Source organism: Heteronotia binoei, chromosome 13 (assembly GCF_032191835.1).
Source record: "Heteronotia binoei isolate CCM8104 ecotype False Entrance Well chromosome 13, APGP_CSIRO_Hbin_v1, whole genome shotgun sequence".
NCBI classification, from domain to species: Eukaryota; Metazoa; Chordata; class Lepidosauria; order Squamata; family Gekkonidae; genus Heteronotia; species Heteronotia binoei.
In genome coordinates this window covers 6,431,997-6,458,757 of record NC_083235.1, presented here as the reverse complement: position 1 = coordinate 6,458,757, position 26,761 = coordinate 6,431,997, and the positions used below count along the sequence as shown (strand labels likewise).

Sequence of the window (26,761 nt, the reverse complement as noted above, 5' to 3'; positions counted from 1 at the left end):
TGAGCAAAAATTCTACTTTGTGAGCTCCTGGTATTAAAGTTGTGAGCTAGTGCATACATTAGTGTGCTCTGGGGCCCTCCTTCCTGAGCTAAGACAAAAACGTGTGAGCTGGAGACTAAAAATCTGCGAGCTAGCTCACGCTAACTCAGCCTAGAGGGAACACTGCTGCTTGCTGTGCACGGTGGAGATATTCAAGAGGGCTTTCTGCACAGGCAAACAGGACTCTATTACGGGGCGGCCAACAGTAGCTCTCCAGATGTTTTTTGCCTACAACTCCCATCAGCCCCAACCAGCATGGCCAATGGCCGGGGCTGATGGGAGTTGTAAGCAAAAAACATCTGGAGAGCTACCGTTGGCCACCCCTGCTCTATCAAAAGGAAACGGTTCAGAAAGTGGCATTGGGGAAGGGCCGTGGACTGTCTCTGAAACTCTTGCTCCTGACCAGGTAGTTTCTGCATCACTTCACTTCATAGTTTTTTTTAACCGCGATTCCTAGAGCATTGCAACATTCGAGAGGGCCGCCCTAGCCTGGGGGCACTTTTGATATTCTGCCGCAGGGTGGTGGGTGTGGCCACAAAAAGGCTGCCCCGGGAGCTGGAGCTCTCCGTAAAATGGGCTGCCGCGGCTGGTCTTCGGTCACCCAGGGAATATCCTCGCGCTGGGAGGGCCACTGCTGCTAAAGCGATGTTTTGAAAAATCTGAACAATCGAATCAGAAGCCTTACTGGGCAAAACCCCCCACCTGGCCTAGTCGACTTCTAACTTCCCACCAGCCGGGAAAGGCAGCGGTGGGTGTCGTGACAGAGCCCCAGAGAGCCTAAGCTCCTTTTCTGAACAAGGCACTTGGGATGTACTGTTCGCAGGAATCATCTGGATGGGACACGCCCAACAGAAGCCGCCTTGCAATTCAAGAAGGGACAGCAGCCTGGCCTCCGGCTACTTAACAAGCATCTCGGGAAAGGAATCGTAGAATAGAATCGCAGAGCGGTAAGGGACCTCCAGTCATCTAATCCACCCCCTTGCACAATGCAAGAACTTCACAAATACCTCTCCCCCCCCGGCCCCCCACAACACACAACAAGCGACCCCTGCAGGCTCCATGCCCTAAAGATGGCAAAAAACCCCTCCAGGACCACTGGCCAAAGTGGCCTGGAGAAAAATTATACGAACATATGAAGCTGCCTTATACTGAATCAGACCCTTGGTCCATCAAAGTCAGTCTTGTCTACTCAGACTGGCAATGGCTCTCCATGTTCTCAAGCTGAGGTTTTTCACACCTACTTGCCTGGACCCTTTTTTGGAGATGCCGGGGATTGAACCTGGGACCTTCTGCTTCCCAAGCAGATGCTCTACCACTGAGCCACCATTCCTCCCCTGCCTGACCACAAAGTAGCGACTGGAATTTCCCCGGGCATGTTAAGAAAGGGCCACGAGAACTAAGCACTGTTGCAACCCCTCTTGCCCTCCCTCCCATGAGCTGCCAAAGTTCACAGAATCAGCATGGCTGTCAGATGGCCATCTAGCCCAGAGGTGGCAAACATGCAGTTCGGGAGCCGAATCAGGCCCCCAGAGGGCTCCGATCAGGCCCCCGAGCAACTGGCTCTTGTCTGCTTCCTTCTCCCACTCTTTGGCTTCCTTCTGCATCTCCGCTTCCTTTTGCCAGGCTTGCTCAATTGCGCAGGAGCTGCAGAGCTAATCCTCTATTTTCTCCATTGGCTGAGGCTCCTCCCAAAAGGAGGGAGGGAGAGCTTGCTTTGCCAGGCTCTTTTCAATCACACAGCAGAGCTACTGAGCCAAGGCTCTCTTCCTTCTACTGGCTGAGGCTCCTCCCCCTGCTGGTCCCCTGGGGAAGGAAGGAAAGAGCCAGAGCTTCCTTTGCCCAGTTCCCTGGAGAAATACAAAGAAAGTATCTTTAAGACCAATGAGTACTAACGTTTTTTTAAAAATTATATTTGTGCTTGTCTATGTTCTTTATAAAATTTATCTCTCTGCTACCTAATCTTAAATAGGTAAACACACGGCCTGGCCCGACATGGCTTGACTCAACAAGATCTTGTTTATGTCAGATCCGGTCCTCATGAGTTTGACACCCCTTATCTAGCCTCTGCTTGAAAACCTCCTGAACATAGCTATTATTCAAGGCTTTTCAACAGAGGCTAGATGGCCACCTGACAGCAATGCAGATCCTGTGAAGCTAGGGGGAGGTATTTCTGAGTTTCCGGCATTGTGCAGAGGGTTGGACTGGATGACCCCGGGGGTCCCTTCCAACTCTAGGATTCCATGATTCTAACTCGTACCAAACAAGTAATCTAATTGTTTTCTTTCAATCATGGAAGGCTCTGAATTACTCATATAGGGGCCACAACACTTAAGACCCCCCCCAAAGCATCTGATGCAACCCTTCCTACCCCATGAACTGCCTAAGTTCACAGGATCCGCATTGCTGTCAGATGGCCATCTAGCCTCTGCTACAAAACCTCCAAAGAAGGAGAGCCCACCACCTCCCGAGGAAGCCTCTTTCACTGAATCATAGAGGTGGACGGTACCCCCAAGGTCAGCTAGTCCAACCCCCTGCACAATGCAGGAAATTCACAAATACATCCCCCTAAATTCACAGGATCCTCATTGCTGTCAGAGGGCCATCTAGCCTCTGCTTCGAAACCTCCAAAGGAGAGCCCTCCACCTCCCGAAGAAGCCTCTTCCACTGAATCATAGAGGTGGACGGTACCTCTATGATCACCCCCCAAGGTCATCCAGTCCAACCCCCTGCACAATGCAGGAAACTCACAAATCCCTCCCCCTAAATTCACAGGATCAGCACTGCTGTCAGACGGCCATCTAGCCTCTGCTTCCAAACCTCCAAAGGAGGGGAGTCCACCACCTCCCGAATCCTGAAGCAGGCGCAGTCTTGCGGGACGCCCATCCCCTACGGCGGCAACGTGCGCAAGAAGGGCGCTCACCTGGCAGAACACCGGAGGGCAAATGGCCGAGAAGGCCTGCCTCAGCTCTTCGACGTCGTTGTAGCTGTGGGGCAGTTTGTCCACACACAAGCATTTGGAATGCAGGAGGTCCAAGGTCAGCTGGTTGACGTCTGTCCAGTGGACGTAGAGCGTCCGCGTCCCCAGCTGCTTGCCCAGCAGGTCGGATTTCGCTCGGGCGGCCGAATCCTTCTTCATGTATTCCACAAAGCCGTAGCCCTTGGAGTGTCCCGTCACCTCGCTGTAGACCAGGAAGCAGCGCTCCAGGTTCCCGAAGGGCCGCACCAGGTCCTCAAACTGCTGCTGCGTGTAGAGCTGGGGGAGGTTGGCGATGCACAGGAGGGCGTCAGTCGGCTGCAGCTGCACCGTGATCTCCTTGTCCCGCAGCTGGCTCAGGTGGAATGTCTGGATGGCCGATTCTGCCTGCTCCCCGTTCAGCAAGGTGACGAAGGCTGCAAGAGGCGGGGGACGAGGAATCGTTAACTGCTGTTGTGATGTGAGCATATTTAACTGTATTAAGATATATCCAAGTGAAGAAGAAGAAGATGATATTGGATTTATATCCCGCCCTCCACTCTGAAGCGTCTCAGAACGGCTCACAATCTCCTTTACCTTCCTCCCCCACAACAGACACCCTGTGAGGTAGATGAAGATATTGGATTTATATCCCGCCCTCCACTGCAAAGAGTCTCAGAGCGGCTCACAATCTCCTTTCCCTTCCTCCCCCACAACAGACACCCTGTGAGGTGAGTGGGGCTGAGAGGGCTCTCACAGCAGCTGCCCTTTCAAGGACAACCTCTGCCAGAGCTAAGGCTGACCGAAGACCATGCTAACAGGTGCAAGTGGAGGAGTGGGGAATCAAACCCGGTTCTCCCAGATAAGAGTCTGCACACTTAACCACTACACCAAACTGGCTCTCCGTGTGGGCCACTGTGTTGGTCTGAACAAAGCAGTAGTTTGTACCTTTAAGACCAACTAAGTTTTATTCGGAATGCCAGCTTTCGTGTGCTTTTAAGCAGACTTCATCAGAAAAAAATGGAATGGCAAGCCATCTTTAAATATAGAGAAAGTGGTATAGTAAGATACTGTTACCATATGTTACTAAATAAAAATTGTTTTAACCAAAAAATCTACAGGAAAAAGAATACATAGAGAAAGTGGGCAGTGAGTTGGTATGTAGAGTCAGGGGAATGTTTTTAGCAGATTAAAAGAATCACAAATCAGGGTCTGTGTCTGTCTGTTAGTTTGGGCTGTAACAACAGTGGAGGGTGATAAAAAGCAGACATGTCATAGGTGTGAAGTGCCATAAATCTGGGTGTCATTCTGGCTTCGTTAGTTGTGAGTTTAAATGGAGGGCATAGTATCTCAAGGGGTCGTAACATCATATGGTTTGCCATTAGAAAAAAAGAATACATTAAACTATAGTGGAAGATGGGTTAGTATATGTAATAAGATAAACAACCCATATTCCAATTTGAGTATGTCAATACAAAAAACCAAAATATTCTGATACACTGTTCTAAAAGAGAAATGCATTCTAGTTTGCCATTAGAAAAAAAGGGTACATTAAAATATAGTGGGAGGTGGGTTAGTATATGTAATGAGATAAACAGCCCATATCCCTTATTTGAGTATATCAATACAATAAAACAAAATATTCTGATACACTGTTCTAAAAGAGAAATGCACTCTAGTTTGCCATTAGAAAAAAAGGGTACATTAAAATATAGTGGGAGATGGGTTAGTATATGTAATAAGATAAACAGCCCATATCCCTTATTTGAGTATATCAATACAAAAACCAAAAATATTCTGATACACTGTTCTAAAAGAGAATACATTCTAGTTTGCCATTAGAAAAAAGGGTACCTTAAAATATAGTGGGAGGTGGGTTAGTATATGTAATGAGATAAAAAGCCCGTATCCCTTATCAAATTATGCATTCGATATGCATTTTAACTTGGCTCCGGCTGTTGTGAGGATGCGCTCTTGTCCGGTTTCACTAGCTTTTAAGATGCACTTTTATGTATGTTTCTAAAACTCTTAGCTGCATTGGTGACCCTGATGACAGAAAGGAGGGGGGCTATGCATTTAAAGATTTTTAAAATGAGCCCCGTGGCACAGAGTGGTAAAGCTGCAGCACTGCAGCCCAAGCTCTCCGCTCACGACCTGAGTTCTATCCCGGCAGAAGCTAAGTCCAGGTCGCCAGCTCAAGGTTGACTCAGCCTTCCATTCTTCTGAGGTTGGTAAAATGAGTACCCAGCTTGCTGGGGAGAAAGTGTAGATGACTGAGGAAGGCATGGCAAAACCACCCCGCATAAAAAGTCTCCTGTGAAAACGTCGTGATATGGTATCACCCCAGAGTCGAAAACGACTGGTGCTTGCACAGGGGACTAGCTTTACGCATTTTAAGGGCAGGAGGAAGGGAGAAAGGAAGAGAGAACCAGAATGAAGGAGAGAAAGTATTGTCTACTCAGACTGGCAGCGGCTCTCCAGGGTCTCACGCAGAGGTCTTTCCCATCACCTCCTGCCTGGTTCTTTTCACTGGAGGTGCTGGGGATTGAACCTTCAGCGGTCAGGAAAAAGGAAAGGTCCCCTGCGCAAGCACCAGTCGTTTCCGACTCTGCGGTGACGTTGCTTTCACAACGTTTTCACGGCAGACTTTTTACAGGGTGGTTTGCCATTGCCTTTCCCAGTCACCTACACTTTCCCCCCAGCAAGTTGGGTACTCATTTTACCAACCTCGGAAGGATGGAAGGCTAAGTCAACCTGGAGCCAGCGACCTGAACCCAGCTTCCACCAGGATCGAACTCAGGTCGTGAGCAGAGCTGACTGCAGTACTGCAGCTTTAACACTCTATGCCCTGGGGCATTAAGGGGGAGGTGGCTATTACCTTACAGTACTGTCAATCTCATTGAACTAATTAGAAACTTGCCATCTTGGACTTTTAATGAACGGACTGATGATTGTTAATAGGTATGGAAAGGTTTGATTATATATTTTATTTTTTTAATATGCTATGTTTGTTAATTGTTAATGTTTTTTAACTGTTGTTAGCTGCCCTGCGCCCGTTAGGGGAGGGCGGGATATAAATGTGATAAATAATATTAATAATAACAACAACTTTACGATTGCCGGAGGAATTATTTCCAGCACCCTCAAATCCACTGAATAATCATATATAAAGTCTACGCAATTGCTAAGAAGGCCGTTCAGTCGCTGCAGGTCTCCCAGGATATGTGGCAAAATATATCCGTCAAGATCAAAAGAGCTTCCCTTTGGCCTTTGGGCTGCCTGTTGATTATTCATGGCCCTGCTGTCCTGAAATTCGATGCTCTGGCTGATGAACTGACGTTATAGCAACCGACCGATCCCCCACACACAGGAGATGTTTTCCCTCTTCATGAGAACTTTCTAAAGCAGCAGGGCCCTGGAATCTTAAGATCAGGGGTGTCAAAACATGCGGCCCAAAAACCGAAATCAGGCCCCTGGAGGGCTCCTATCAGGCCCCCAAGCAATTGGCTGTCATCTGCTTTCTTCTCTTATCTCTCTGGCTTTCTTCTGCATCTCCGCTTGCTTAAGAACATAAGAGAAGCCATGTTGGATAGGCCAATGGCCCATCCAGTCCAACACTCTGTGTCACACAGTGGCTAAAATATATATACACTGTGGCTAATAGCCACTGATGGACCTCTGCTCCATATTTTTATCCAATCCCCTCTTGAAGCTGGCTGTGCTTGCAGCTGCCACCACCTCCTGTGGCAGTGAATTCCATGTGTTAATCACCCTTTGGGTGAAGAAGTCCTTCCTTTTATCTGTTCTAACCCGACTGCTCAGCAATTTCATGGAGTGCCCACGAGTTCTTGTATTGTGAGAAAGGGAGAAAAGGACTTCTTTCTCTACTTTCTCCATCCCATGCATAATCATGTTAACCTTGCTTTGCAAGGCTTGCTCAGTTGCACAGGAGCTACAGAGCAAAGCCTCTATTTTCTCCATGGGCTGAGGCTTCTCCCTTGGGGAGGAAGAGGGGGGGAAGGCAGAGCTTGTTTTTTTTCAGGCTCTCTCAATCGCACAGCAGAGCTACTGAGCCAAGCCCATCTATTAGCTGAGGCTCCTCCCTCTCCTGGTCCCCTGGGGAAGGAAGGAAAGAGCCAGCGCTTCCCTTGCCCACTTCCCTGGATCCCACGGGAGAAATACAAAGAAAGCACCTTTTAAGTCCGATGAGTGCTGTGGAGAAACGCCATTTTAGTCAGTGGTGGTGCTTCATTTGGCAGGGGTCAGTAAATCCCTCAGCAGGCTTTGTAGCCTTCCCCTCACTCCCCCCCTCCCTTCCAGAGCCAAACCAACAACGCTAGGGGGAAAATCTCCTAGAGAGGCAGGAAGTGCTTTTGTTCGTGGCATGTGTGTTAGCAGGAAGAGAAGGGCAGTTGGAAGCGAGCGCTCGAGCGAGCATGTGGTGAGAAATGGAGGCTCCAGGCAGGCAGACTAAGTAAGTAATTCACAAGACAGGGCAAGTTTAGATCAGGGCCAGCAGGACGCGTTTATAACACATTTTGTTTGTCAAGCTGTTTGCTGTGCGTGTGCTGTGCTGTGCTAACTTTTTAAACGCAACTGGTTTTGTTTTGTTTTTCTTTCCCTATCTTTTTCTCTTTTTGAATAAATATATTTTTTTTACTGTTTGAATGCTGGCAGTCAAACTCTGTACCACATAGATCCCCAGACTGCTTTAGACCACGCTGTGTTGAGAAGGGGGCCCCGGGGAAGGGGGAAGGCATGCAGTTGGATAAGGTGCCAATCCTCCAGGGGTGCCCCAAAGAAGCGCTGAGGTCTCTGTGAAACCCAAGTGCAGGGTGGCAGAGGACCTTGAGGCCTGGCCTCATAGCTGGAGAGGGGGATTGGGAGTCCTGTTCCTCTCAATCTGAACCCCGGAACTGAGCAGGTGGTGGCAGCGAGCCCAAGGGGCAGGAGGAGAAATAGCTCCCTCCAGGAGTTGGCGACTCCATAGGGAGCAGACGGGACCGGGTCTGAAGGCAGAATCGGGCCGGTTCCGTCACAAGTGCTAACATTTTAAGCATGTTTTAAGTTTTATTTTTAAAAAATAACTGCTAACCGTATCCCATTTCACTGTCTGATGAAGTGTGCTTCTAGCATTCGAAAGCTTATGTCCTCAATAAAATTTTGTCGGTCTTAAAGGTGCTACTGGACTCCTACTTTGTTCTATTGCTTTGGCCGGGTGGCCAAACTTGCTTAACATAAGAGCCACACAGAATAAATGTCAGATGTTGGAGGAAGGGAGGGAGGAAGGAAAAGAAAATAGAATGTGGGGGGGGGGAGAGGTGGAAAGACAGCAACTTTAACTTTAAGTGCATTTTCCAACCCACTAGCTGGCTTGGCAATGAGACAAAGCAGTCTCCTTTGGAGTACTGTGTGCAATTCTGGTCACCGCACCTCAAAAGGGATATTATAGCATTGGAAAAAGTCCAGAAAAGGGCAACTAGAATGATTACAGGTTTGGAACACTCTCCCTATGAAGAAAGGTTAAAACGCTTGGGGCTCTTTAGCTCGGAGAAACGTCGACGGAGCGGTGGTTGACAAGATTATACATGGGATGGAGAAAGTAGAGAAAGAAGTCCTTTTCTCCCTTTCTCACAATACAAGAACTTGCTGGCACTCAATGAAATTGCTGAGCGGTCAGGTTAAAACGGATAAAAGGAAGTGCTTCTTCACCCAAAGGGTGATTAACTTGTGGAATTCACTGCAACAGGAGGTGGCGACGGCTACAAGCATAGCCAGCTTCAAGAGGGGGTTAGATAAAAATATGAAGCAGAGGTCCATCAGTGGCTATGAGCCACAGTGTGTGTGTGTGTGTATTGGCCACTGTGTGACACAGAGTGTTGGACCGGATAGGCCATTGGCCTGATCCAACATGGCTTCTCTTATGTTCTAAATGCCTTCTCCAAGCCAGCTGATGGGGTGGTGGGGGCTTTGAGAGCCACACAATGTGTGTGAAAGAGCCCCACGCAGCTCCCAAGCCACAGTTTGGCCACCCCTGCTGTGGACCAACCCGGTGTCCCACCGGGATCTAACTGAGGAAGCCGGGATTCACCAGAACTCAGGAGACTGCTTTTTGCCACTTGTGAAATTAAGCAAAACCCACACACTCAGAACGCTGCCGTGAGCTTTACTCACCAGTTCCCTTGTACTTGTCCACAAAACAGTACTTGAGTTCGTAGTCACTCAGCAAATCATGAACTTCCTGTGGAAAATCAAAAGGGGGGGGGAAGTAAGTTGAACTGGAGTGACAGTTTATAACCAGAGCTTGTTCCCAATAAGATGTCACCTGCTGCTAAGCAATAACTGTCATTTAACGGACCCGGACTGACGCGCACTTATCTTGGCGATGATTCTAACAGCTCCTCTAGATCTGGAATTCTTCCCAAGTGCTTTAGCTTACGGGCTTGAGCAAACAGTTCAAACGAATCAGCTACCCAGCGTTCTGTCACTTAACGGGCTGAACTGCTCCTTCTTCTTGGAAGACGACGACGACTGTAGATTTATACCCCGCCCTTCTCCCTAAATTAACCTCTTGACAAGTCTTGGACTGGAGGGGCTACTGGCCTGATCCAACATGGCTTCCCTTATGTTCCTACAAGACTTCCAGAAACTTTATTGTCCCGCCCAGCCAGACGTACTTTCTGAGCAAACAGGTGAGATTCTACAACTGGCTGTTCCACTTAGATAACACCTGGTGTCTTTTTACAGCAGAGGACTCCAAAGAGGTTCAAGGTCTGTCAACTGCAACCGTGGATTTGTCTGTAAGAGCTTTATTATAAAGCAGGACACTTTCTCCCCAAGTATTTTGGACTTTGGACAACAGCAGATGCTAACGTTCAGTGTGTGTGCACAGTGATGCAATACTAATGATTAAGCCTCAAGGAACGAGTAAACAGAGAAACTGGTCCCTTGCAACTTTTTATTCCCTTGCCTGCAGAGAAATGTCTTATTCCGTTAAAGGTTTCTGTTAACGGAATAAACTTTATTCCGTTAAAAGTTCAGGACACCCTTTGTCTCAAATCAGGGAGGCCCAACCTCTGAGGCTGTGCAGTTCCGCTCCAGTTCAGATTGCAAAAAGCTGACTTCACCCAAAGGAAACTTTCTGGCAAGCTGGCCGGCTCTGCGTTTTGGTGGGGCACGCACCTGCCTCAAAAGGGAAGCCTCGGGCATGAGATGGGTCGATTCGAGTGCAGCAGCACGTCAGGGACCGACACGATTTCAGGGTTATGAACTTCCAACAGTCAAAACTCCCTTCGTCAGATACAAGGCAGAAGGCAGATCCCTACGTCCAGGGGTGGCCAAACCGTGGCTCGGGAGCCACATGTGGCTCTTCCACACATATTGTGTAGCTCTTGAAGCTCCCGCTGCCCCGTGAGCTGGCTTGGAGAATGCACTGGTTGGGTCTTTGACCATATTAAACTTGACTTGACATTTAAAGTTGCTTAAAGAGAGCCAGTTTGGTGTAGTGGTTAAGTGTGTGGACTCTTAACTGGGAGAACCGGGTTTGATTCCCCACTCCTCCACTTGCAGCTGCTGGCATGGTCTTGGGTCAGCCATAGCTCTGGCAGAGGTTGTCCTTGAAAGGGCAGCTTCTGTCAGAGCTCTCTCAGCCCCACCCACCTCACAAGGTATCTGTTGTGGGGGAGGAAGGTAAAGGAGATTGTGAGCCGCTCTGAGACTCTTCAGAGTGGAGGGCGGGATATACTTCCCCCTCCCCCATCTATTTTCCTTCCTTCCTTCCTTCCTTCTTTCCTTCCTTCCTTCCCTCAAACATCTGTTCATGTCTTGTAGCTCTCAAACATCTGACGTTTATTCTGTGTAGCTCTTACATTAAGCAAGTTTGGCCAGTCTTGCCTAAGTCCTAATATCCCGGCATAAAGATATGAGGGGGAGTGGCAACCAATGTTCCCTCTAAGCTGCAGAGTCTTGTGAGCAAAAACTCTACTTTGTGAGCTACTGGCATGAATGTTGGGAGCTACTGTGTAAATTAGTGTGCTCTGGGGTCGTCCTTCCTGAGCTAGGACAAAGATGGGTGAGCGGGAGGCTAAAAATCTGTGAGCTAGCTCACGCTAACTCGGTTTAGAGGGAAGACTGGCTGCAACGAAGGCAGCCAGGATGCAAAGGTCCAGAGCAAACTGCAATCAGTTTTATGGCAGAGGAGAGATACCTGAGAGCAGGAAGTTAACCAAAAAAAACCCTCAGGAAAAATGAAAAAATAAAACAACCAACAAGCAGTGTAAACATTGCACAGAAAGAACAGAATATCAGTGAAAATTACAACAATCCATGAAAATGACGCTTTGCTTCCTGTAATTATACAATGGCAAGTTGCCGACTGCTAGCGAAAACATTTTTTGAGCATTGGTTCCGGTGGAAAATTGTGATATAAGCACAGCTGCGAAGAAGAATACAGAAACTTGTCTAAAGCCCGGATACATGCTGTCGTTTGCTGCTGGATCTGCTTCTATTGAGTTCTTAGAGACTGTTTTGTATACAACTGCAGAGTCCTTTGAGACTATCAATGACGTCGTTGGCATTCACCATTGTTGGAGTCTGTTGGGACTGTGCCCATAGCGTTTGGGTCAACTTTGACATTTATTTCCATTTTGATTTATTGTCATTAAACACGCTGTAGGTCCTTACGTGAGAGCGCATGTTATTGTATAGCTACGAATTACACTAAGTAACACCAGCAGGGGCTTTTGTTGTAGCAGGGACTCCTTTGAATATTAGGCCACAACCCCTGATGTAGCCAATCCTCCTGGGGCTTCCAGTAGGCCCTGTAAGAAGAGCCCTATAAATTCTTGGGGGATTGGCTACATCAGGGGGGCGTGGCCTAATATCCAAGGGAGGTCCTGCTACAATAAAAGCCCCGCTTGTGTGCAATTCGTAGATGTACAATAATACACACTAAGTAACAACAAGCAGCTCTTTTACTGTAGTGTGAACTCCTTTGCATCTTAGGCCACACACCCCTGATGTAGCCAATCCTCCTGGAGCTTCCAGTAGGCCCTGTAAGAAGAGCCCTGTAAGCTCTTGGAGGATTGGCTCCATCAGGGGTATGCAGGGGTGGAATTCTAGCAAGAGCTCCTTTGCATCTGAGGCCACACACCCCTGAAGTAGCCAATCCTCCTGGAGCTTCCAGTAGAGCCCTGTAAGCTCTTGCAGGATTAGCTACAATAGGGGTGTGTGGCCTAATATGCAAAGGAGTTCCTGCTACAAAAAAAAAGCCCCAAACACAAGAATACATTTGGTAGCTTTAAAATATGTATTTGTTGTTGTCGTCAGGGGTGGAATTCTAGCAGGAGCTCCTTTGCATATAAGGCCACACCCACCTGCCAATCCTCCAAGAGCTTACAAAAAAGAACCTTGGAAGCTCTTGGAGGATTGGCAACATCAGGGAGCGCGGTCTAAAATGCAAAGGCGCTCCTTCTAGAATTCCACCCCTGGTTGTAGTTTTCACTGGTACTTTGTTCAGCGGGGAGGGCAGGGTATAAATCAAATCAAATCAACTAAACTATTCTTTCCATACAGTGATTGCTTGGTTTGTTGGGAGCAAAAAATTAGCATCTGTAGTGCAATCTACATGTCCGATGATGGCAGCTTTGACACTAGAAAGCTTATATCCCCAAAAAATCTTCTGGGTCTCTAAGGTGTTACTGGACTTGAATCTACTTGTAGCGATATAAGAATTTTATGTCCCTATTTAGTCCGGATGAGGCCCAGTCAGGCCCATTGTTCTGAACTGGTGAATGAACTCCAGTTCGGCAATCTCCCGCTGCAATCGCTCCTTTAAGCTTCTCTGCCTGAGGACTCGCGCTCTTGGGCGAGCAAGGGGATGTCTTACCCGAAAATCTTATAGGTCTCTGCTACTGGATTTGAATCGAGCCCCATGGCACAGGGTGGTAAAAGCTGCAGTACTGCAGTCCTAAGCTCTGCTCACGACCTGAGCTCGATCCCAGCAGAAGCTGGGTTCAGGTAGCCGGCTCCAGGTTGACTCAGCCTTCCATCCTTCCGAAGTCGGTAAAAGGAGTCCCCAGCTTGCTGGGGGGGGGGGCGTAGAGGACTGGGGAAGGCAATGGCAAACCACCCCGTCAAAAGTCTGCCGTGAAAACGTCGTGATGCGACGTCACCCCATGAGTCAGAAACAACTCAGTGCTAGTAGAGGGGACTATGTTTACCTTTTTACTACACTTGAATCTAGTTGTTCTACCCGCAGCGGTTCAGAGAATGGGGTACCTCTCTCAGTTTTTGACGGGGCACAACTGGTAGCAGTGCGCAGAGTTAAGAGCTTGGGAGTCTTACTGGAGCCTTCCTTGACAATGGAGGCCCAGATAACAGCTACTGCCAAGTCTGCCTTTTTTCATCTTAGACGGGCGAGGCAGTTGGCCCCCTTCCTGGAGCGCAACGACCTGGCAACAGTGATCCATGCAACGGTCACCTCGAGGTTAGACTACTGTAATGCCCTCTACATGGGGCTGCCCCTGTACCGAACCCGGAAACTGCAGCTAGTGCAGAACGCAGCAGCCAGGCTATTACTGGGACTGCCTCGGTGGGAACATGTGCAGCCTCGGCTGCGGGAGTTGCACTGGCTGCCAATTGTTTACCGGGTCCGTTACAAGGTGCTGGTCATTACCTTTAAAGCCCTATATGGTCGAGGACCTGCCTACCTTAGGGACCGCCTCTCTCCATATGTTCCCCAGAGAGCACTACGATCCAGTTCAAAAAATCTTCTCGAAATCCCTGGGCCAAAAGAAACCAAACTAAAAACTACCAGAGAACAGGCGTTCTCTATGAAGGCCCCCCCAATGGTGGAATCAACTGCCGGAAGAGGTGCGGGCCCTGCGGGATTTTAACCAATTCCGTAGGGCCTGCAAAATTGTCCTCTTCCAGCTAGCTTTTTAAGACGGAACCCTGATAACATTAATAACACCGAGCCATCTTATACACAAGTTGATTATATTATAATGTTATATTGTTTTATTGGTTTTACTGTTTAAATTATTAATTATATTATATATCGTTTTATTGTATCATGGTTTTACCATGTCTTGTTAGCCCCCCTGAGCCTGCCTTGGCGGGGAGGGCGGGATATAAATAAAAGTTTACTATTATTATTATTACCCCAGACCAACACAAAAACCCTCATACACAGAGAGAGGGCTGCAGAGCAAGACCGGTTTTGGAACACAACTCCCTAAACAGCACAAAACATTCCATACGCTGTTGTATCTCTCTTCCCCCAGCGTGACCCCAGCCGAACAGTGGAAAGGGAGCTCTTGAAAAAAGCTGGGGGTTTATCGACTGAGTGCATTTCTGGAAACTTGCCTGCTGCTAAAGAATCACAAATGAAAGAGCCCAGGAGTCAAATGATCCCACCTAAACAATGCCGGCAGGTCACAGGGTCCAGCTTTTACCTGGGGGGGCCTGCCAGCCCACTGCTAGGCAGCTGGGCAAACATACACAGCGAGGATTTCCTACAAAGTTACACTGCCCTTCTCGATCAGGGGTCTGACCCCGCAACAGAGAGTAAGCTTGGAGCAGTGGTTAAGGGTGCTGACTCTTATCTGGGAGAACTGAGTTGGAGTCCCCACTCCTCCACTTGCAGCTGCTGGAATGGCCTTGGGTCAGCCATAGCTCTCTTATCTGGGAGAACTGAGTTGGATTCCCCACTCCTCCACTTGTAGCTGCTGGAATGGCCTTGGGTCAGCCATAGCTCTCTAATCTGGGAGAACCGGGTTTGATTCCCCGCTCCTCCACTTGCAGCTGCTGGAGTGGCCTTGGGTCAGCCATAGCTCTCTTATCTGGGAGAACTGAGTTGTATTCCCCACTCCTCCACTTGCAGCTGCTGGAATGGCCTTGGGTCAGCCATAGCTCTCTTATCTGGGAGAACTGAGTTGGATTCCCCACTCCTCCACTTGCAGCTGCTGGAATGGCCTTGGGTCAGCCATAGCTCTCTAATCTGGGAGAACCGGGTTTGATTCCCCGCTCCTCCACTTGCAGCTGCTGGAGTGGCCTTGGGTCAGCCATAGCTCTCTTATCTGGGAGAAACTGAGTTGTATTCCCCACTCCTCACTTGCAGCTGCTGGAATGGCCTTGGGTCAGCCATAGCTCTCGCAGTGCCGTCCTTGAAAGGGGCAACTCCTGTCAGAGCTCTCTCAGCCCCACCCACCTCACAGGGTGTCTGTTGTGGGGGAGAAGGGAAAGGAGATTGTGAGCCGCTCTGAGGACTCTTCGGAGTGGAGGGCGGGATATAAATCCAATATCTTCATTCTACCTCACAGGGTGTCTGTTGTGAGGGAGGAAGGGAAAGGAGATTGTGAGCCGCTCTGAGACTCTGAGATTCAGAGTGGAGGGCGGGTTATAAATCCAATATCTTCTCCTTCTGTCTTTAAAAGGGCCATCAAGCTGAGAGCCAGTTTGGTGTAGTGGTTAAGTGTGCGGACTCTTATCTGGGAGAACCAGGTTTGATCCCCACTTGCAGCTGCTGGAATGGCCTTGGGTCAGCCATAGCTCTCGCAGTGCTGTCCTTGAAAGGGGCAGCTCCTGTCAGAGCTCTCTCAGCCCCACCCACCTCACAGGGTGTCTCTTGTGGGGGAGGAAGACAAAGGAGATTGTGAGCCTCTCTGAGACTCCAAGTGAAGGGCAGGGTATAAATCCAATAAAATCATTATCATCATCACCGTCATCCAGATCCTGGGATTCCCTAAATGAGATGTTTCTGAGAACGGCCGTTCTGATCTCCTCTTTGTTTCTTGCAGTGGCAGAAAGCGCCGTCCAGCCACAGCATAATTCTAGCAACCCACTGGGTGTTCAAGGCAACAGCGGAACAGAGGCGGTTTTGCCATTGCCTCAGCGGTCTCCCATCCAAGAACTAATGACGGCTGCCCCTGCTTAGCTTCTGAGATTGAAAGCGATCAGGCCAGCCTGAGCAGGTCAAGGCAAGAGAGGTTCAGAGGTGGTTTGCCCTTGCCTGCCTCTGCGTAGCAACCCTGGCCTTCCTTGGTGGTCTCCCATCCAAGACGTAACCAGGACTGACCCTCCTTAGCTTTCAAAATCTGATGAGATTCAGCTAGCCTGGGCCTTTCAGGACAAGCCAAGAAACCGACAGAGGTGGTTTGCCCTTGCCTGCCTCTTCATAACAACCCTCGACTTACTTGGTCACCTTCCCAAGTATTAACCAGGGCCGGCCCTCCTTAGCTTCTGAGATCTGACAAGACTGGGCTACCCGGGCCATCCAAGTCAAAGCAAGAGGCATTCAGAGGTGGTTTGCCATCGCCTGCCTCTGCGAAGCAACCCTGGACTTCCTTGGTGGTCTCCCATCCAAGACGTAACCAGGACTGACCCTTCTTAGCTTTCAAAATCTGATGACATTCGGCTAGCCTGGGCCTTCCAGGACAAGCTAAGAAGCCGACAGAGGTGGCTTGCCATTGCCTGCCTCTGCGTAGCAACCCTGGACTTACCTGGTGGCCTCCCCAAGTATTAACCAGGGCTGGCCCTCCTTAGCTTCTGAGATCTGACAAGACTGGGCTACCCGGGCCATCCAAGTCAAAGCAAGAGGCATTCAGAGGTGGTTTGCCATTGCCTGCCTCTGCGAAGCAACCCTGGACTTCCTTGGTGGTCTCCCATCCAAGAAGTAACCAGGACTCACCCGTCTTAGCTTTCAACATGAGATTTGGCTAGCCTGGGCCATCCAGGACAAGCCAAGAGAATGACAGAGGTGGGTTGGCCATTGCCTGCCTCTGCACAGCAGCCTTGGGTCTTTCTCAGTGGTGTCCCCTCCTAACGAGATCCAACCGTGCTTCTTCCAGAGTCTTATGAAGTGAGGCAAGGCTGGGCTTCCCAGGTCAAGGAAACTTTGGAATTCAGGGTGCTAAATGTTCTGTTCCCAGCTTTGGCACCTTGCACCACTCTGTCTCCCCACACTGCCAGACTCTATCACCTCACCAGCACAAGAAAGCATCGTCTGTCCTATCCCCAGATGAAGACACTTCTGGCCACTCCATCACCCCAAGCATGTACTGGACTACTGTGCAAAATTCTGGTCACCACACCTCAAAAAGGATATTATAGCGCTGGAAAAAGTGCAAAAAAGGGCAACTGGAATGACTGAAGGGTTGGAACACTTTCCCTATGAAGAAAGGTTAAAGCGCTTGGGGCTCTTTAGCTTGGAGGAATGCCGGCTGAGGGGTGACACGACAGAGGTTTTCAAGATTCTGCATGGGATGGAGAAGGGAGAGAAAGAAGTCCTTTTCTCCCTTTCTCACAAAACAAGAACTCGTGGGCACTCAATGAAATTGCTGAGCTGTTGGGTTAGAACGGTTAAAAGGAAGGACTTCTTAACCCAAAGGGTGATTAACACATGGAATTTACTGCCCCAGGTGGCGGCGGCTACAAGCACAGCCAGCTTCAAGAGGGATCAACATCTGGAGCAGAGGTCCATCAGTGGCTATTAGCCACAGCGTATTGTTGGAACTCTTTGTCTGGGGCAGTGATGCTCTGTATTCTTGGTGCGGGGGGGGGGGGGCAACAGTGGGAGGGTTTCTAGTGTTCTGACCCCACTAGTGGACCTCCAGATGGCACCTGGGGTTTTTTGGCCACTGCATGACACAGAGTGTTGGACTGGATGAGCCACTGGCCTGACCCAACATGGCTTTTCTTATGTTCTTATGTGACGCAGAGTTTTGGACTGGATGGGCCATTGGCCTGATCCAACATGGCTTCTCTTATGTTCTTATGTGACACAGAGTGTTGGACTGGATGGGCCATTGGCCTGATCCAACAGGGCTTCTCTTATGTTCTTATGTGACACAGAGTGTTGGACTGGATGGGCCATTGGACTGACCCAACATGGCTTCTCTTATGTTCTTACGTACCAGGCAATCCATCTAGCTGCCCCACCCAGCCTCACTTGCTACGGGATGGCGTTGTCAAGGTGTATGTTCAAGAAGAGCAAATAGGGACAGCTGTGCAAGGAGTTAACGCACAGCTGGCCTGCAGCATCTCAGTCACATTTTGGGGCAGTTTCACGAAATGGATGCGGTGTTCAAAGGAAAACAAGAAGCCCATTGTTAGAACGAAACTCAAGGCTTGAGTTTATGAAACAGAAGAAAGGAAGTTCCTCCAGGGGGGGGCAAACTCTACCCGGAGCTACGCTTGAGAACGATGCTCCGCAAAGCCACAATCAGGGAAGCGAGCTGCAAAACAAAAAACCTACAGAGCAAAGCCTCTATTTCCTCCATTGGCTGAGGCTCCTCACTTAGCGAGGAAGGGGAGAGGAACAGTTTGCTTTGACAGGCTCGCTCAATCGCACAGCAGAGCTACTGAGCAAAGCCTGCCTTCCTTCTATTGGCTGAGGCTCCTCCCCCTCTTGGCCCCCTTGAGAAGGAAGAGCCAGAGTTTCCTTTGCCCAGTTCCCTGTACCCCATGGGAGAGATACAAAGAAAGCATCTTTAAGACCAATGAGTGCTAATGTTTGAAGCATGTTTAAAGTTTGTTTTTTTAAAAATATATATATATTTAATTGTATTTGTCTGTGTGCTTTATAAAGCTTATATCTCTGCTACCTAATCGTAAATAGGTATACACATGGCCTGGCTGGACATGACCCGGTCCAACCTGACATGACCTGGCCCAACAAGGTCTCATTTATGTCAGATCTGGCCCTCATAAGAAGAAGAAGCATTGCAGATTTTTACCCCGCCCTTCTCACTGAATCAGAGACTCACAGCAGCTTACAATCTCCTATATCTTCTCCCCCCACAACAGACACCCTGTGAGGTGGGTGGGGCTGAGAGGGCTCTCACAGCAGCTGCCCTTTCAAGGACAACACCTACAAAAGCTATGGCTGACCCAAGGCCATTCCAGGAGCTGCAAGTGGAGGCGTGGGGAATCAAACCCGGTTCTCCCAGATAAGAGTCCACGCACTTAACCACTACACCAAACTGGCTCTCAACAAATGAGTTTGACTCCCCTGATATAATTCTTCCCTGTCTCCATTAATTCTCCGACTGGGCTAAACAAACAAGTGAATTCTTCAGTGGGTCTAAAACAGAACAGCAGCCCGGTTTCCACGCATGTATGCAGTGGTACAGAAATATACCTTCACCCCCTCCAGAACGGACTTTGTATGGAAGTGAGGGATTTATTAGTGTGTTGCTGCGTTGAGTGCATGACACAAGGTTGTTACCAACGCCACGCCTCGAAAATTAACAGCAGGATCATGGCAAGGTGCCTAAAAGATGGGGCAAACCCCAGGTGGCACGAATACGCAATGCGCAGCTGAATTTACAAGATGCCCCAGGGCTTAGCTAGCTGCTGTGCCTTGTGCCAACAACCGGAGATAAGCTTTGGAATTCAAATTCTTCACCAGGCAGAAGTTATGCCTGCAGCCGCCGAGTGACTCGACGCTTGAAATCTCGTACAAGTTCTTACCCTCGACGGAAGCATATGCTGTATACAGTGAGAATGTGTTATCAAGTGCTTCGTATATGTCAAATAAGCCATGTAAATGCTGAATGAAGCAGCCTAGTGGAATCAGGCCAAGCATCCATCTAGTCCAGAGGCAACCAAACTTGCTTAATGTAAGAGCCACGTAGAATAAACGTCAGATGTGTGAAAGCCACGAGACACGAACGTCAGATGTTGGAGAGCCTCAAGACAGGAAGGAGGGAAGGGAGGGAGAGGTGGAAAGAAAGGAACTTTAAATGTATTCTCCAAGCCTGCCAATGGGGTGGTGGGGGCTTCAAGAGCCAGGCAATATGTGTGAAAGAGCCACATGTGGTTCCTGAGCCGCAGTTTGGTCACCCCTGATCTAGTCCAAAACCCTATTGCCGGCATGTGGCCACCTAAACACCTTCGAAGAACTCATGGGTAGAATACCACAGCCAAGTATCTTTACAGTGGAAAAGCGAGGCACAAGTTCAATAAATAAAAACACACATCAAACATGGCCGTCCCGGCTTTAGCCCCGGCACATGGTACAACAAGCAAGAACACAAAAGAGCCATGTTGGATCAGACCAGTGGCCTTTCAGTCCAACACTCTGTGTCACATGATGGCCAAAACACAGGTGCCATCAGGAGGTCCACCAGCAGGGCCAAAACTCCAGAAGCTCTCCCACTGTGGCCCCCTCAGCATGAAAAAAATACAGAGCATCCCTGTCACAGACAGAATTTTCCAGCTACAGCATCTGACTCCGTTTCACCTGAGCCTTTTAAGAAGCCAAAGGTAGGAATCACCACCAAGTCCTGGGAAGCAAGTTCCATATTAGCTACATATTCCACGGAGCTGCAATTCCTTTTGCTAGTCAAACATACACACATGAATACAGATGAAGCTGCCTTCTACTGAATCAGACCCTTAGTCCATCAATTTCAGTACTAGCAGCTCAGACTGGCAGCTGCTCTCCAGGGTCTCGGTATTTCCCATCACCTCCTGCCTGGTCCTTCTAACTTGAGATGCTGGGGATTGGACCTGGGACCTTCTGCATGCCAAGCAGATGCTCTGCCACTGAGCCAGGGTCTCAGGTCAAGGTCTTTCCCATCACCTCCTGCCTAGTCCTTTTAGCTGGAGGTGCTGGGGATTGAATCTGGGACCTTCTGCATGCCAAGCAGAGGCTCTGCCACTGAGCCAGGGGCTCAGGTCAAGGTCTTTCCCATCTACTTCTGCCTGGTTCTTTTCACAGAGATGTTGGGGGTTGAACCTGGGACCTTCTGCATGCCAAGCAGATGCTCTGCCACTGAGCCAGGGTCTCAGGCCAAGGTCTTTCCCATCATCTCCTGCCTAGTCCTTTTAGCTGGAGATGCTGGGATTGAACCTGGGACTTTCTGCATGCCAAGCAGATACTCTGACACTGAGCCACAAACCCTTCCCAGGTTGCAAGCTACTTTAAAGGGGGACATTAAAAAGGTAAAAGTAGTCCCTTGTGCAAGCACCAGTCATTTCCAACTCTGGGGTGACGTCGCATCACAATGTTTTCACAGCAAACTTTTTACATGGCGGTTTGCCATTGCCTTCCCCGGTCATCTACACTTCCCCCCCCAGCAAGCTGGGTACTCATTTTACTGACCTCAGAAGGATGGAAGGCTGAGTCAACTTTGAGCCAGCTACCTGAACCCAGCTTCCGCCAGGACCGAACTCAGGTCATGAGCAGAGAGCTCAGACTGCAGTACTGCAGCCTTACCACTCTGTACCACGGGGCTATAAAAGGCGATGGTAAGCCCATGCAATGAAGTGCAGTGGGCCTTTCCAGCCTCATGTTTCAATAAGGCCCATTTTCTTTCCTTGGAAGGATTTGGGAAATCTGCCACAGGTTTCCTGCCACCTTCTGCAGGTCACAACCGGATGTACCTGCGATTTATGAGCTTTTGTTCCTTCGGACAGGTGTGTGCGTGCCCAAACACAGCCACGCTTTGTGCCTTTCACAAAACTGCCTCTAGGCTAAGGATACCTGTCAAAATATTCCTGGTTAAGTCTTTCACGTCAAGTGCCAGCGTGGCACGACAGTTAACAGCACCGGGCGAGGAACCAGTTCCAATCTCTGCTCTGCTACAAAGCTTTCTGGGAGACCTTGGGCCGTTCCCTCAGCCTCACAGGGCTGCTGGAAGACTCAAACGGGGCAAGGAGCGTGCCTCAGCTCCTCGCGGGAAAGGGATAAAAACAGGCTGGTTAGATAGTTTGGACCATGTCACTTTGGCCTGACTTCATCCAGAACAATCTCCCGAGGATTGTAAGGAAATGTCTTGTGCTGAAAGATAGCTACATGCGCATAACGTGCGTGCAAACTTTAGAGCAGGGATGGCCAAACCTGCCTAATGCAAGAGCCACATAGAATAAACATCAGATGTTTGAGAGCCACAAGACATGAACATCATGTGGTTGAGAGGAGGGAAGGAAGGAACATAAGAACATAAGAGAAGCCATGTTGGATCAGGCCAATTGCCCATCCAGTCCAACACTCTGTGTCACAAAGTGGCCAAAAAAACCCCAAGTGCCATCAAGAGGTCCACCAGTAGGGCCAGAAGCCCTTCCACTGTGCCCCCCCCCCCGCAAGCACCAGAAGACAGAGCATCACTGCCCCAGAGTTCCAACGATAAGCTCTGGCTAATAGCCATTTTTTTATTGCAATCGCACACTGTCTTGACATTTTCAGTGAGTTATCTACCACGGCTCCAAGATCTTTCTCTTGGTCAGTCTCTGCCAGTTCACACCCTATCAACTTGTACTTACAACTAGGATTTTTGGCCCCAATGTGCAATATTTTGCACTTGGTCACACTGAATCTCATCTGCCACGTTGACGCCCACTCACCCAGCCTCAACAGATCCCTTTGGAGTGCCTCACAATTCTCTCTGGTTCTCACCACCCTGAACAATTTAGTGTCATCTGCAAACGTAGCGACTTCACTGCTTACTCCCAACTCCAAATCATTAATGAACAAGTTAAAGAGCATGGGACCCAGTACTGAGCCCTGCGGCACCCCACTGCTTACCCTCTTCCACTACAAAAATTGCCCATTTATACTCACTCTTTGTTTCCTATTAAGTAGCCAGTTTTTGATCCACAAGAGGACTTGTCCTTTTGCTCCATGACTCTCGAGGTTACTAAGGAGCCTTTATTGAGGAACTTTATCCAAAGCTTTCCAGAAGTCAAGGTAAACCCTTTGTCCCCTTTGTCCACATGTTTGTTCACCCCCTCGAAGAACTCTAACAGGGAAGGAAGGAAGGAAGGAAGGAAGGAAGGAAGGAAGGAAGGAAGGAAGGAAGGAAGGAAGGAAGGAAGGAAGGAAGGAAGGAAGGAAGGAAGGAAGGAAGGAAGGAAGGAAGGAAGGAAGGAAGGAAGGAAGGAAAATAACAACTAACTTTAAATGCATTTTCCTAGCTGCCCACTATCTTGGCTTGGAGGAGTGATTTAAAGAGACAAATGCCTTCTTCAAGCCAGCCAATGGGGCAGTGGGGGCTTTGAGAGCCACACAATGTGTGTGAAAGAGCCATACGTGGCTCCTGAGTCACAGTTTGGCCATTGCTGCTTTAGAGAGTACCCAAGGACTTTTCTTCGGGCCTGATTCCAACCCAAAACCAAGGGCAGAGAAAAGAGAAAGAGCACCTATTAGGCATTCTTGCTAATGGAACCACGCGGCTGCCGCCCAGAGAGCAGGCACAAGTAATGGGGCGGCGCCCAAGAGTTTCAGCCCACAACCCCTGCAGGCTAGCGGCGTTCAATCTGTTGCTAGCCAAGAAATTGTTATTTTTAAGCTGCCTTTTTGCACGGTCCATATTTTCCTGCTGAGGTTTTAACACTAGATTTCCAATAATAGCCCTTAACATTTTTTAAAAATTACGTTGCAAAGCCCCCCTTAGGTAGGTTCCTAGAAAAGGCAGTTAAAAGTTTTTCTAGATAAATACAAAACTTTTGAGTTCAGTGGCGTCTTTCAGACCAACAATGTTGAATTCTGGATATAAGACTTCGTGTGTGTGAACATGAAAGCTTAAACTCAGAATTAAACTACTTTTGTCTTAAAGGTGCCATAGGACTCAAAACTTTGTTTTATTGCTCCACACCAACACAGCTACCCACCTGAATCTACCTAGACAAATAACCTACCTCGATAAAATACCTAGATAACCTTTTGGGTTGTCACCAGAGTGCTATTTTGTTTTGCTTGAACAGACTAAGGGGGCAACCAGAAGATGTGGAACGTCTTCAAGGAAGAAGACGACATTGGATTTATATCCCGCCCTCCACTCAAGAGTCTCAGAGCGGCTTACAATCTTCTTTATCTCCCTCCCCCACAACAGAAACCTTGTGAGGTGGGTGGGGCTGAGAGGGCTCTCACAGCAGCTGCCCTTTCAAGGACCACCTCTGCCAGAGCTATGGCTGACCCAAGGCCATGCTAGCAGGTGCAAGTGGAGGAGTGGGGAATCAAACCTGGTTCTCCCTGATAAGAGTCCGCACACTTCACCACTACACCAAACTGGCTCTCAGGAAAAGGGTAGCCAAACTTGCCTAACATAATGGCTGCAGAGAATAAGCGTCAGATGTTTGAGAGCTACAAGACACGGATGTCAGATGTTGGAGGGAGGGAGGAATAAGTCAAATATATGGGGAGGGAGGGAGCAGTTGAAAGAAAGCAATGTTAACTTTAAATGCATTCTCCAAGCTGCCACCTGGCTTGGAGAAGTGATTTAAAGAGAGCAATGCCTTCTCCAAGCTGGCCGACAGGGCGGTGGGGGCTAAGAGGCAGAAGAGGACCTATACCCCAAAGAACAGCCCCCCCCTCAAGCTTTCGATACCTGCAGATCAATTCTCCATTTAAAGCCTTACGCAGCCTGGGACCAACATACCTGAGGGACCGTCTCCTTCCATATATGCCCAGGTCGTTACATTTGGCCTCCCAACATCTGTCGGCCATCCCCATCCCAAGAGACGCCCGCCTTGCTTCAACTAGGGCCAGGGCTTTTTCAGTCCTGGTCCCAACCTGGTGGAATCAGCTCCCTATTGAGATCCGGGCCCTACCTGGCTTATTAGCCTTCCGTAGGGCCTGTAAAACGGAGCTGTTCCACCAGGCTTTTAGTTGAGGCCGCGGGCGTCTATTCTTGATCTGGTTAGCCTCCCCTATCGGCACTGTCACCTGTGTTACAAAATGGATTATCGTCTGCCATCATCTATTCTTGATCTGGTTGAGGCTGTGGGCATCTATTCTTGATTTTGTGGGCATTCAATGAAATTGCTGAACAGTCAGGTTAAAACAGATAAAAGGAAGTCCTTCTTCCCCCAAAGGGTGATTAACATGTGGGATTCACTGCCACAGGAGGTGGCGGTGGCTACAAGCATAGCCAGCTTCAAGAGGGGATTGAATAAAAATATGGAGCAGAGGTCCATCAGCGGCTATTAGCCACAGCGTATTGTTGGAACTGTCTGGGGCAGTGATGCTCTGTATTCTTGGTGCTTGGTGGGGGGGTGCAAAGTGGAAGGGCTTCTAGCCCCAATTGTGAACCTCCTAATGGCACTTGGGTTTTGTTTTTTTTTGGCCACTGTGTGACACAGAGTGTTGGACTGGAGAGGCCACTGGCCTGATCCAACATGGCTTCTCTGATGTTCTTATGTCTGGGGCAGTGATGACCTGTATTCTTGATGCTTGAGGGGGCACAGTGGGAGGTCTTCTAGTGTCCTGGCCCCACTGATGGACCTCCTGATGGCACCCAAGTTTTTTGGTCACTGTGTGACACAGAGTGTTGGACTGGATGGGCCACTGGCCTGATGCAACATGGCTTCTCTTATGTTTTTAAGTTCTTATGGTTGGCCTCCCCAGCCAGCACTGCCACCTGTGCTAGGAAATGGAATAAAAACTGCCACCCCTATGAGATATCATGATGTGAGACGGCCAGGCCAGGCAATACGCGATGCCATGCTCATCAGAGTGCTGTTGAGTTGTATGTTTATAAAATGCTTTTATTGTATTTTTATTGTTTCATTACATGTTGTACTCCGCCCCGGGCCCTACGGGGAATGGGCGGAACAGAAATTGACTAAAATAAAATAATTAGGGTTTGTAGAATCTTTCGGGCTCAAGTGCCGTGTTCTACTGGAAAAAGTTTTTCTTCCAGACGTTTCGTTCTCAGCTGCGGAGAACATCCTCAGTGGCGTTGCAGCCGGAGCAGGCGCTCTGACCTTCTTGGCTGCTGTGCATTGAGTGAAATAGCCTAGAAATAGCAGCTCTCCAGCAGCCCTGGCCTCACTCCATGCACAGCAGCCAAGAAGGTCTGAGCGCCTGCTCCGGCTGCAACGCCACTGAGGATGTTCTCCGCAGCCGAGAACGAAACGTCTGGAAGGAAAACTTTCTCCAGCAGAACACGGCACTTGAGCCCGAAAGATTCTACAAACCCTAATCATGTTACCAGCTGTGAAAACCTGAAATCTTTGATAAAATAAAACAAATACCCTATGGGAATCCGTCTCCACACAGAAGAATGGAGTCCCCAGGAGACATTTCCCTCCCCGCCTGCTTTCCGTTCATCCCGTCCCCCCCCCCCCCGGGATTGGCAACCCTAACACCCCCCGCAAGCTTGCACCCTGGTCTCCCGGAATCTCCCGGCCGGGAGATGGCAACATGTGTTTTGGAGGGATTTCGCAGGGGGGCTGGGGCGGGGTCTCCAGGCGTGCAAGGGTCCCCTCAAAGGTCTCCCGGAATCTCCCGCCCGGGAGATGGCACCTCGTCATTTGGTGGGATTTCGCGGGGGGGAGCTGAGGGCGTGTCCTCCAGGCCCCTCCCCTCCTCCTCACCTGGTTGGCGACGTCTGCGGGCAGCCCCCTGATGAGGACTTTGCGGCGGTTGCGGAACTGGCGGGCGCTCCTCTCCAGGCGGCTCAGGATCTCGGCCTCGTCCAGCGGAGGCAGCTCCTCTTCGGGGGCCGGGCCCGAGCCGCCCTCCGGGCTGGGAAGCGACCCCAGCGCCGCCTCAGCTTCCCCCACAGCCGCCTCAGCCGCCGCCGCCATCTTGGACTCGCCTCCTCCTCCTCCGGGCGCAGAACCATCGAGAGGCGGACGCGGGAGGAAGACAGAGCGGCCGCCGGGCAGGCGGGGCGCCGGTTGGCCCGCGGCTGAGCTTGGGCCCGCCTCCTCCACGGCGGGCCGGCCAATGGGAGGAGAGGGGAGGGTTCCTCCGCGTGCTTCCGTGCTGGACGCTGCAAGCCCGGGCGGGCGTGTTCTGCAGCTCGCAGCGGAGAGGCA

General features: G+C 49.7%; 1 protein-coding gene across 2 annotated transcripts in view; it reads right to left on the bottom strand.

The window, feature by feature from the left end:
- RAVER1 (ribonucleoprotein, PTB binding 1) overlaps positions 1-26,554 on the bottom strand; it is a 60,313-nt gene extending 33,759 nt beyond the window's left edge. For both annotated transcript variants that reach the window (XM_060252686.1, XM_060252687.1), the window contains exons 1-3: positions 26,315-26,554; positions 9,167-9,233; positions 2,960-3,429 (exon numbers count right to left, since the gene is read on the bottom strand). In XM_060252686.1, the coding sequence (XP_060108669.1) occupies positions 2,960-3,429; positions 9,167-9,233; positions 26,315-26,527 (750 nt within the window). In that variant the 5' untranslated portion in view covers positions 26,528-26,554. The remainder of the gene's footprint in view (positions 1-2,959; positions 3,430-9,166; positions 9,234-26,314) is intronic.
- Positions 26,555-26,761: the final 207 nt, after the last annotated feature.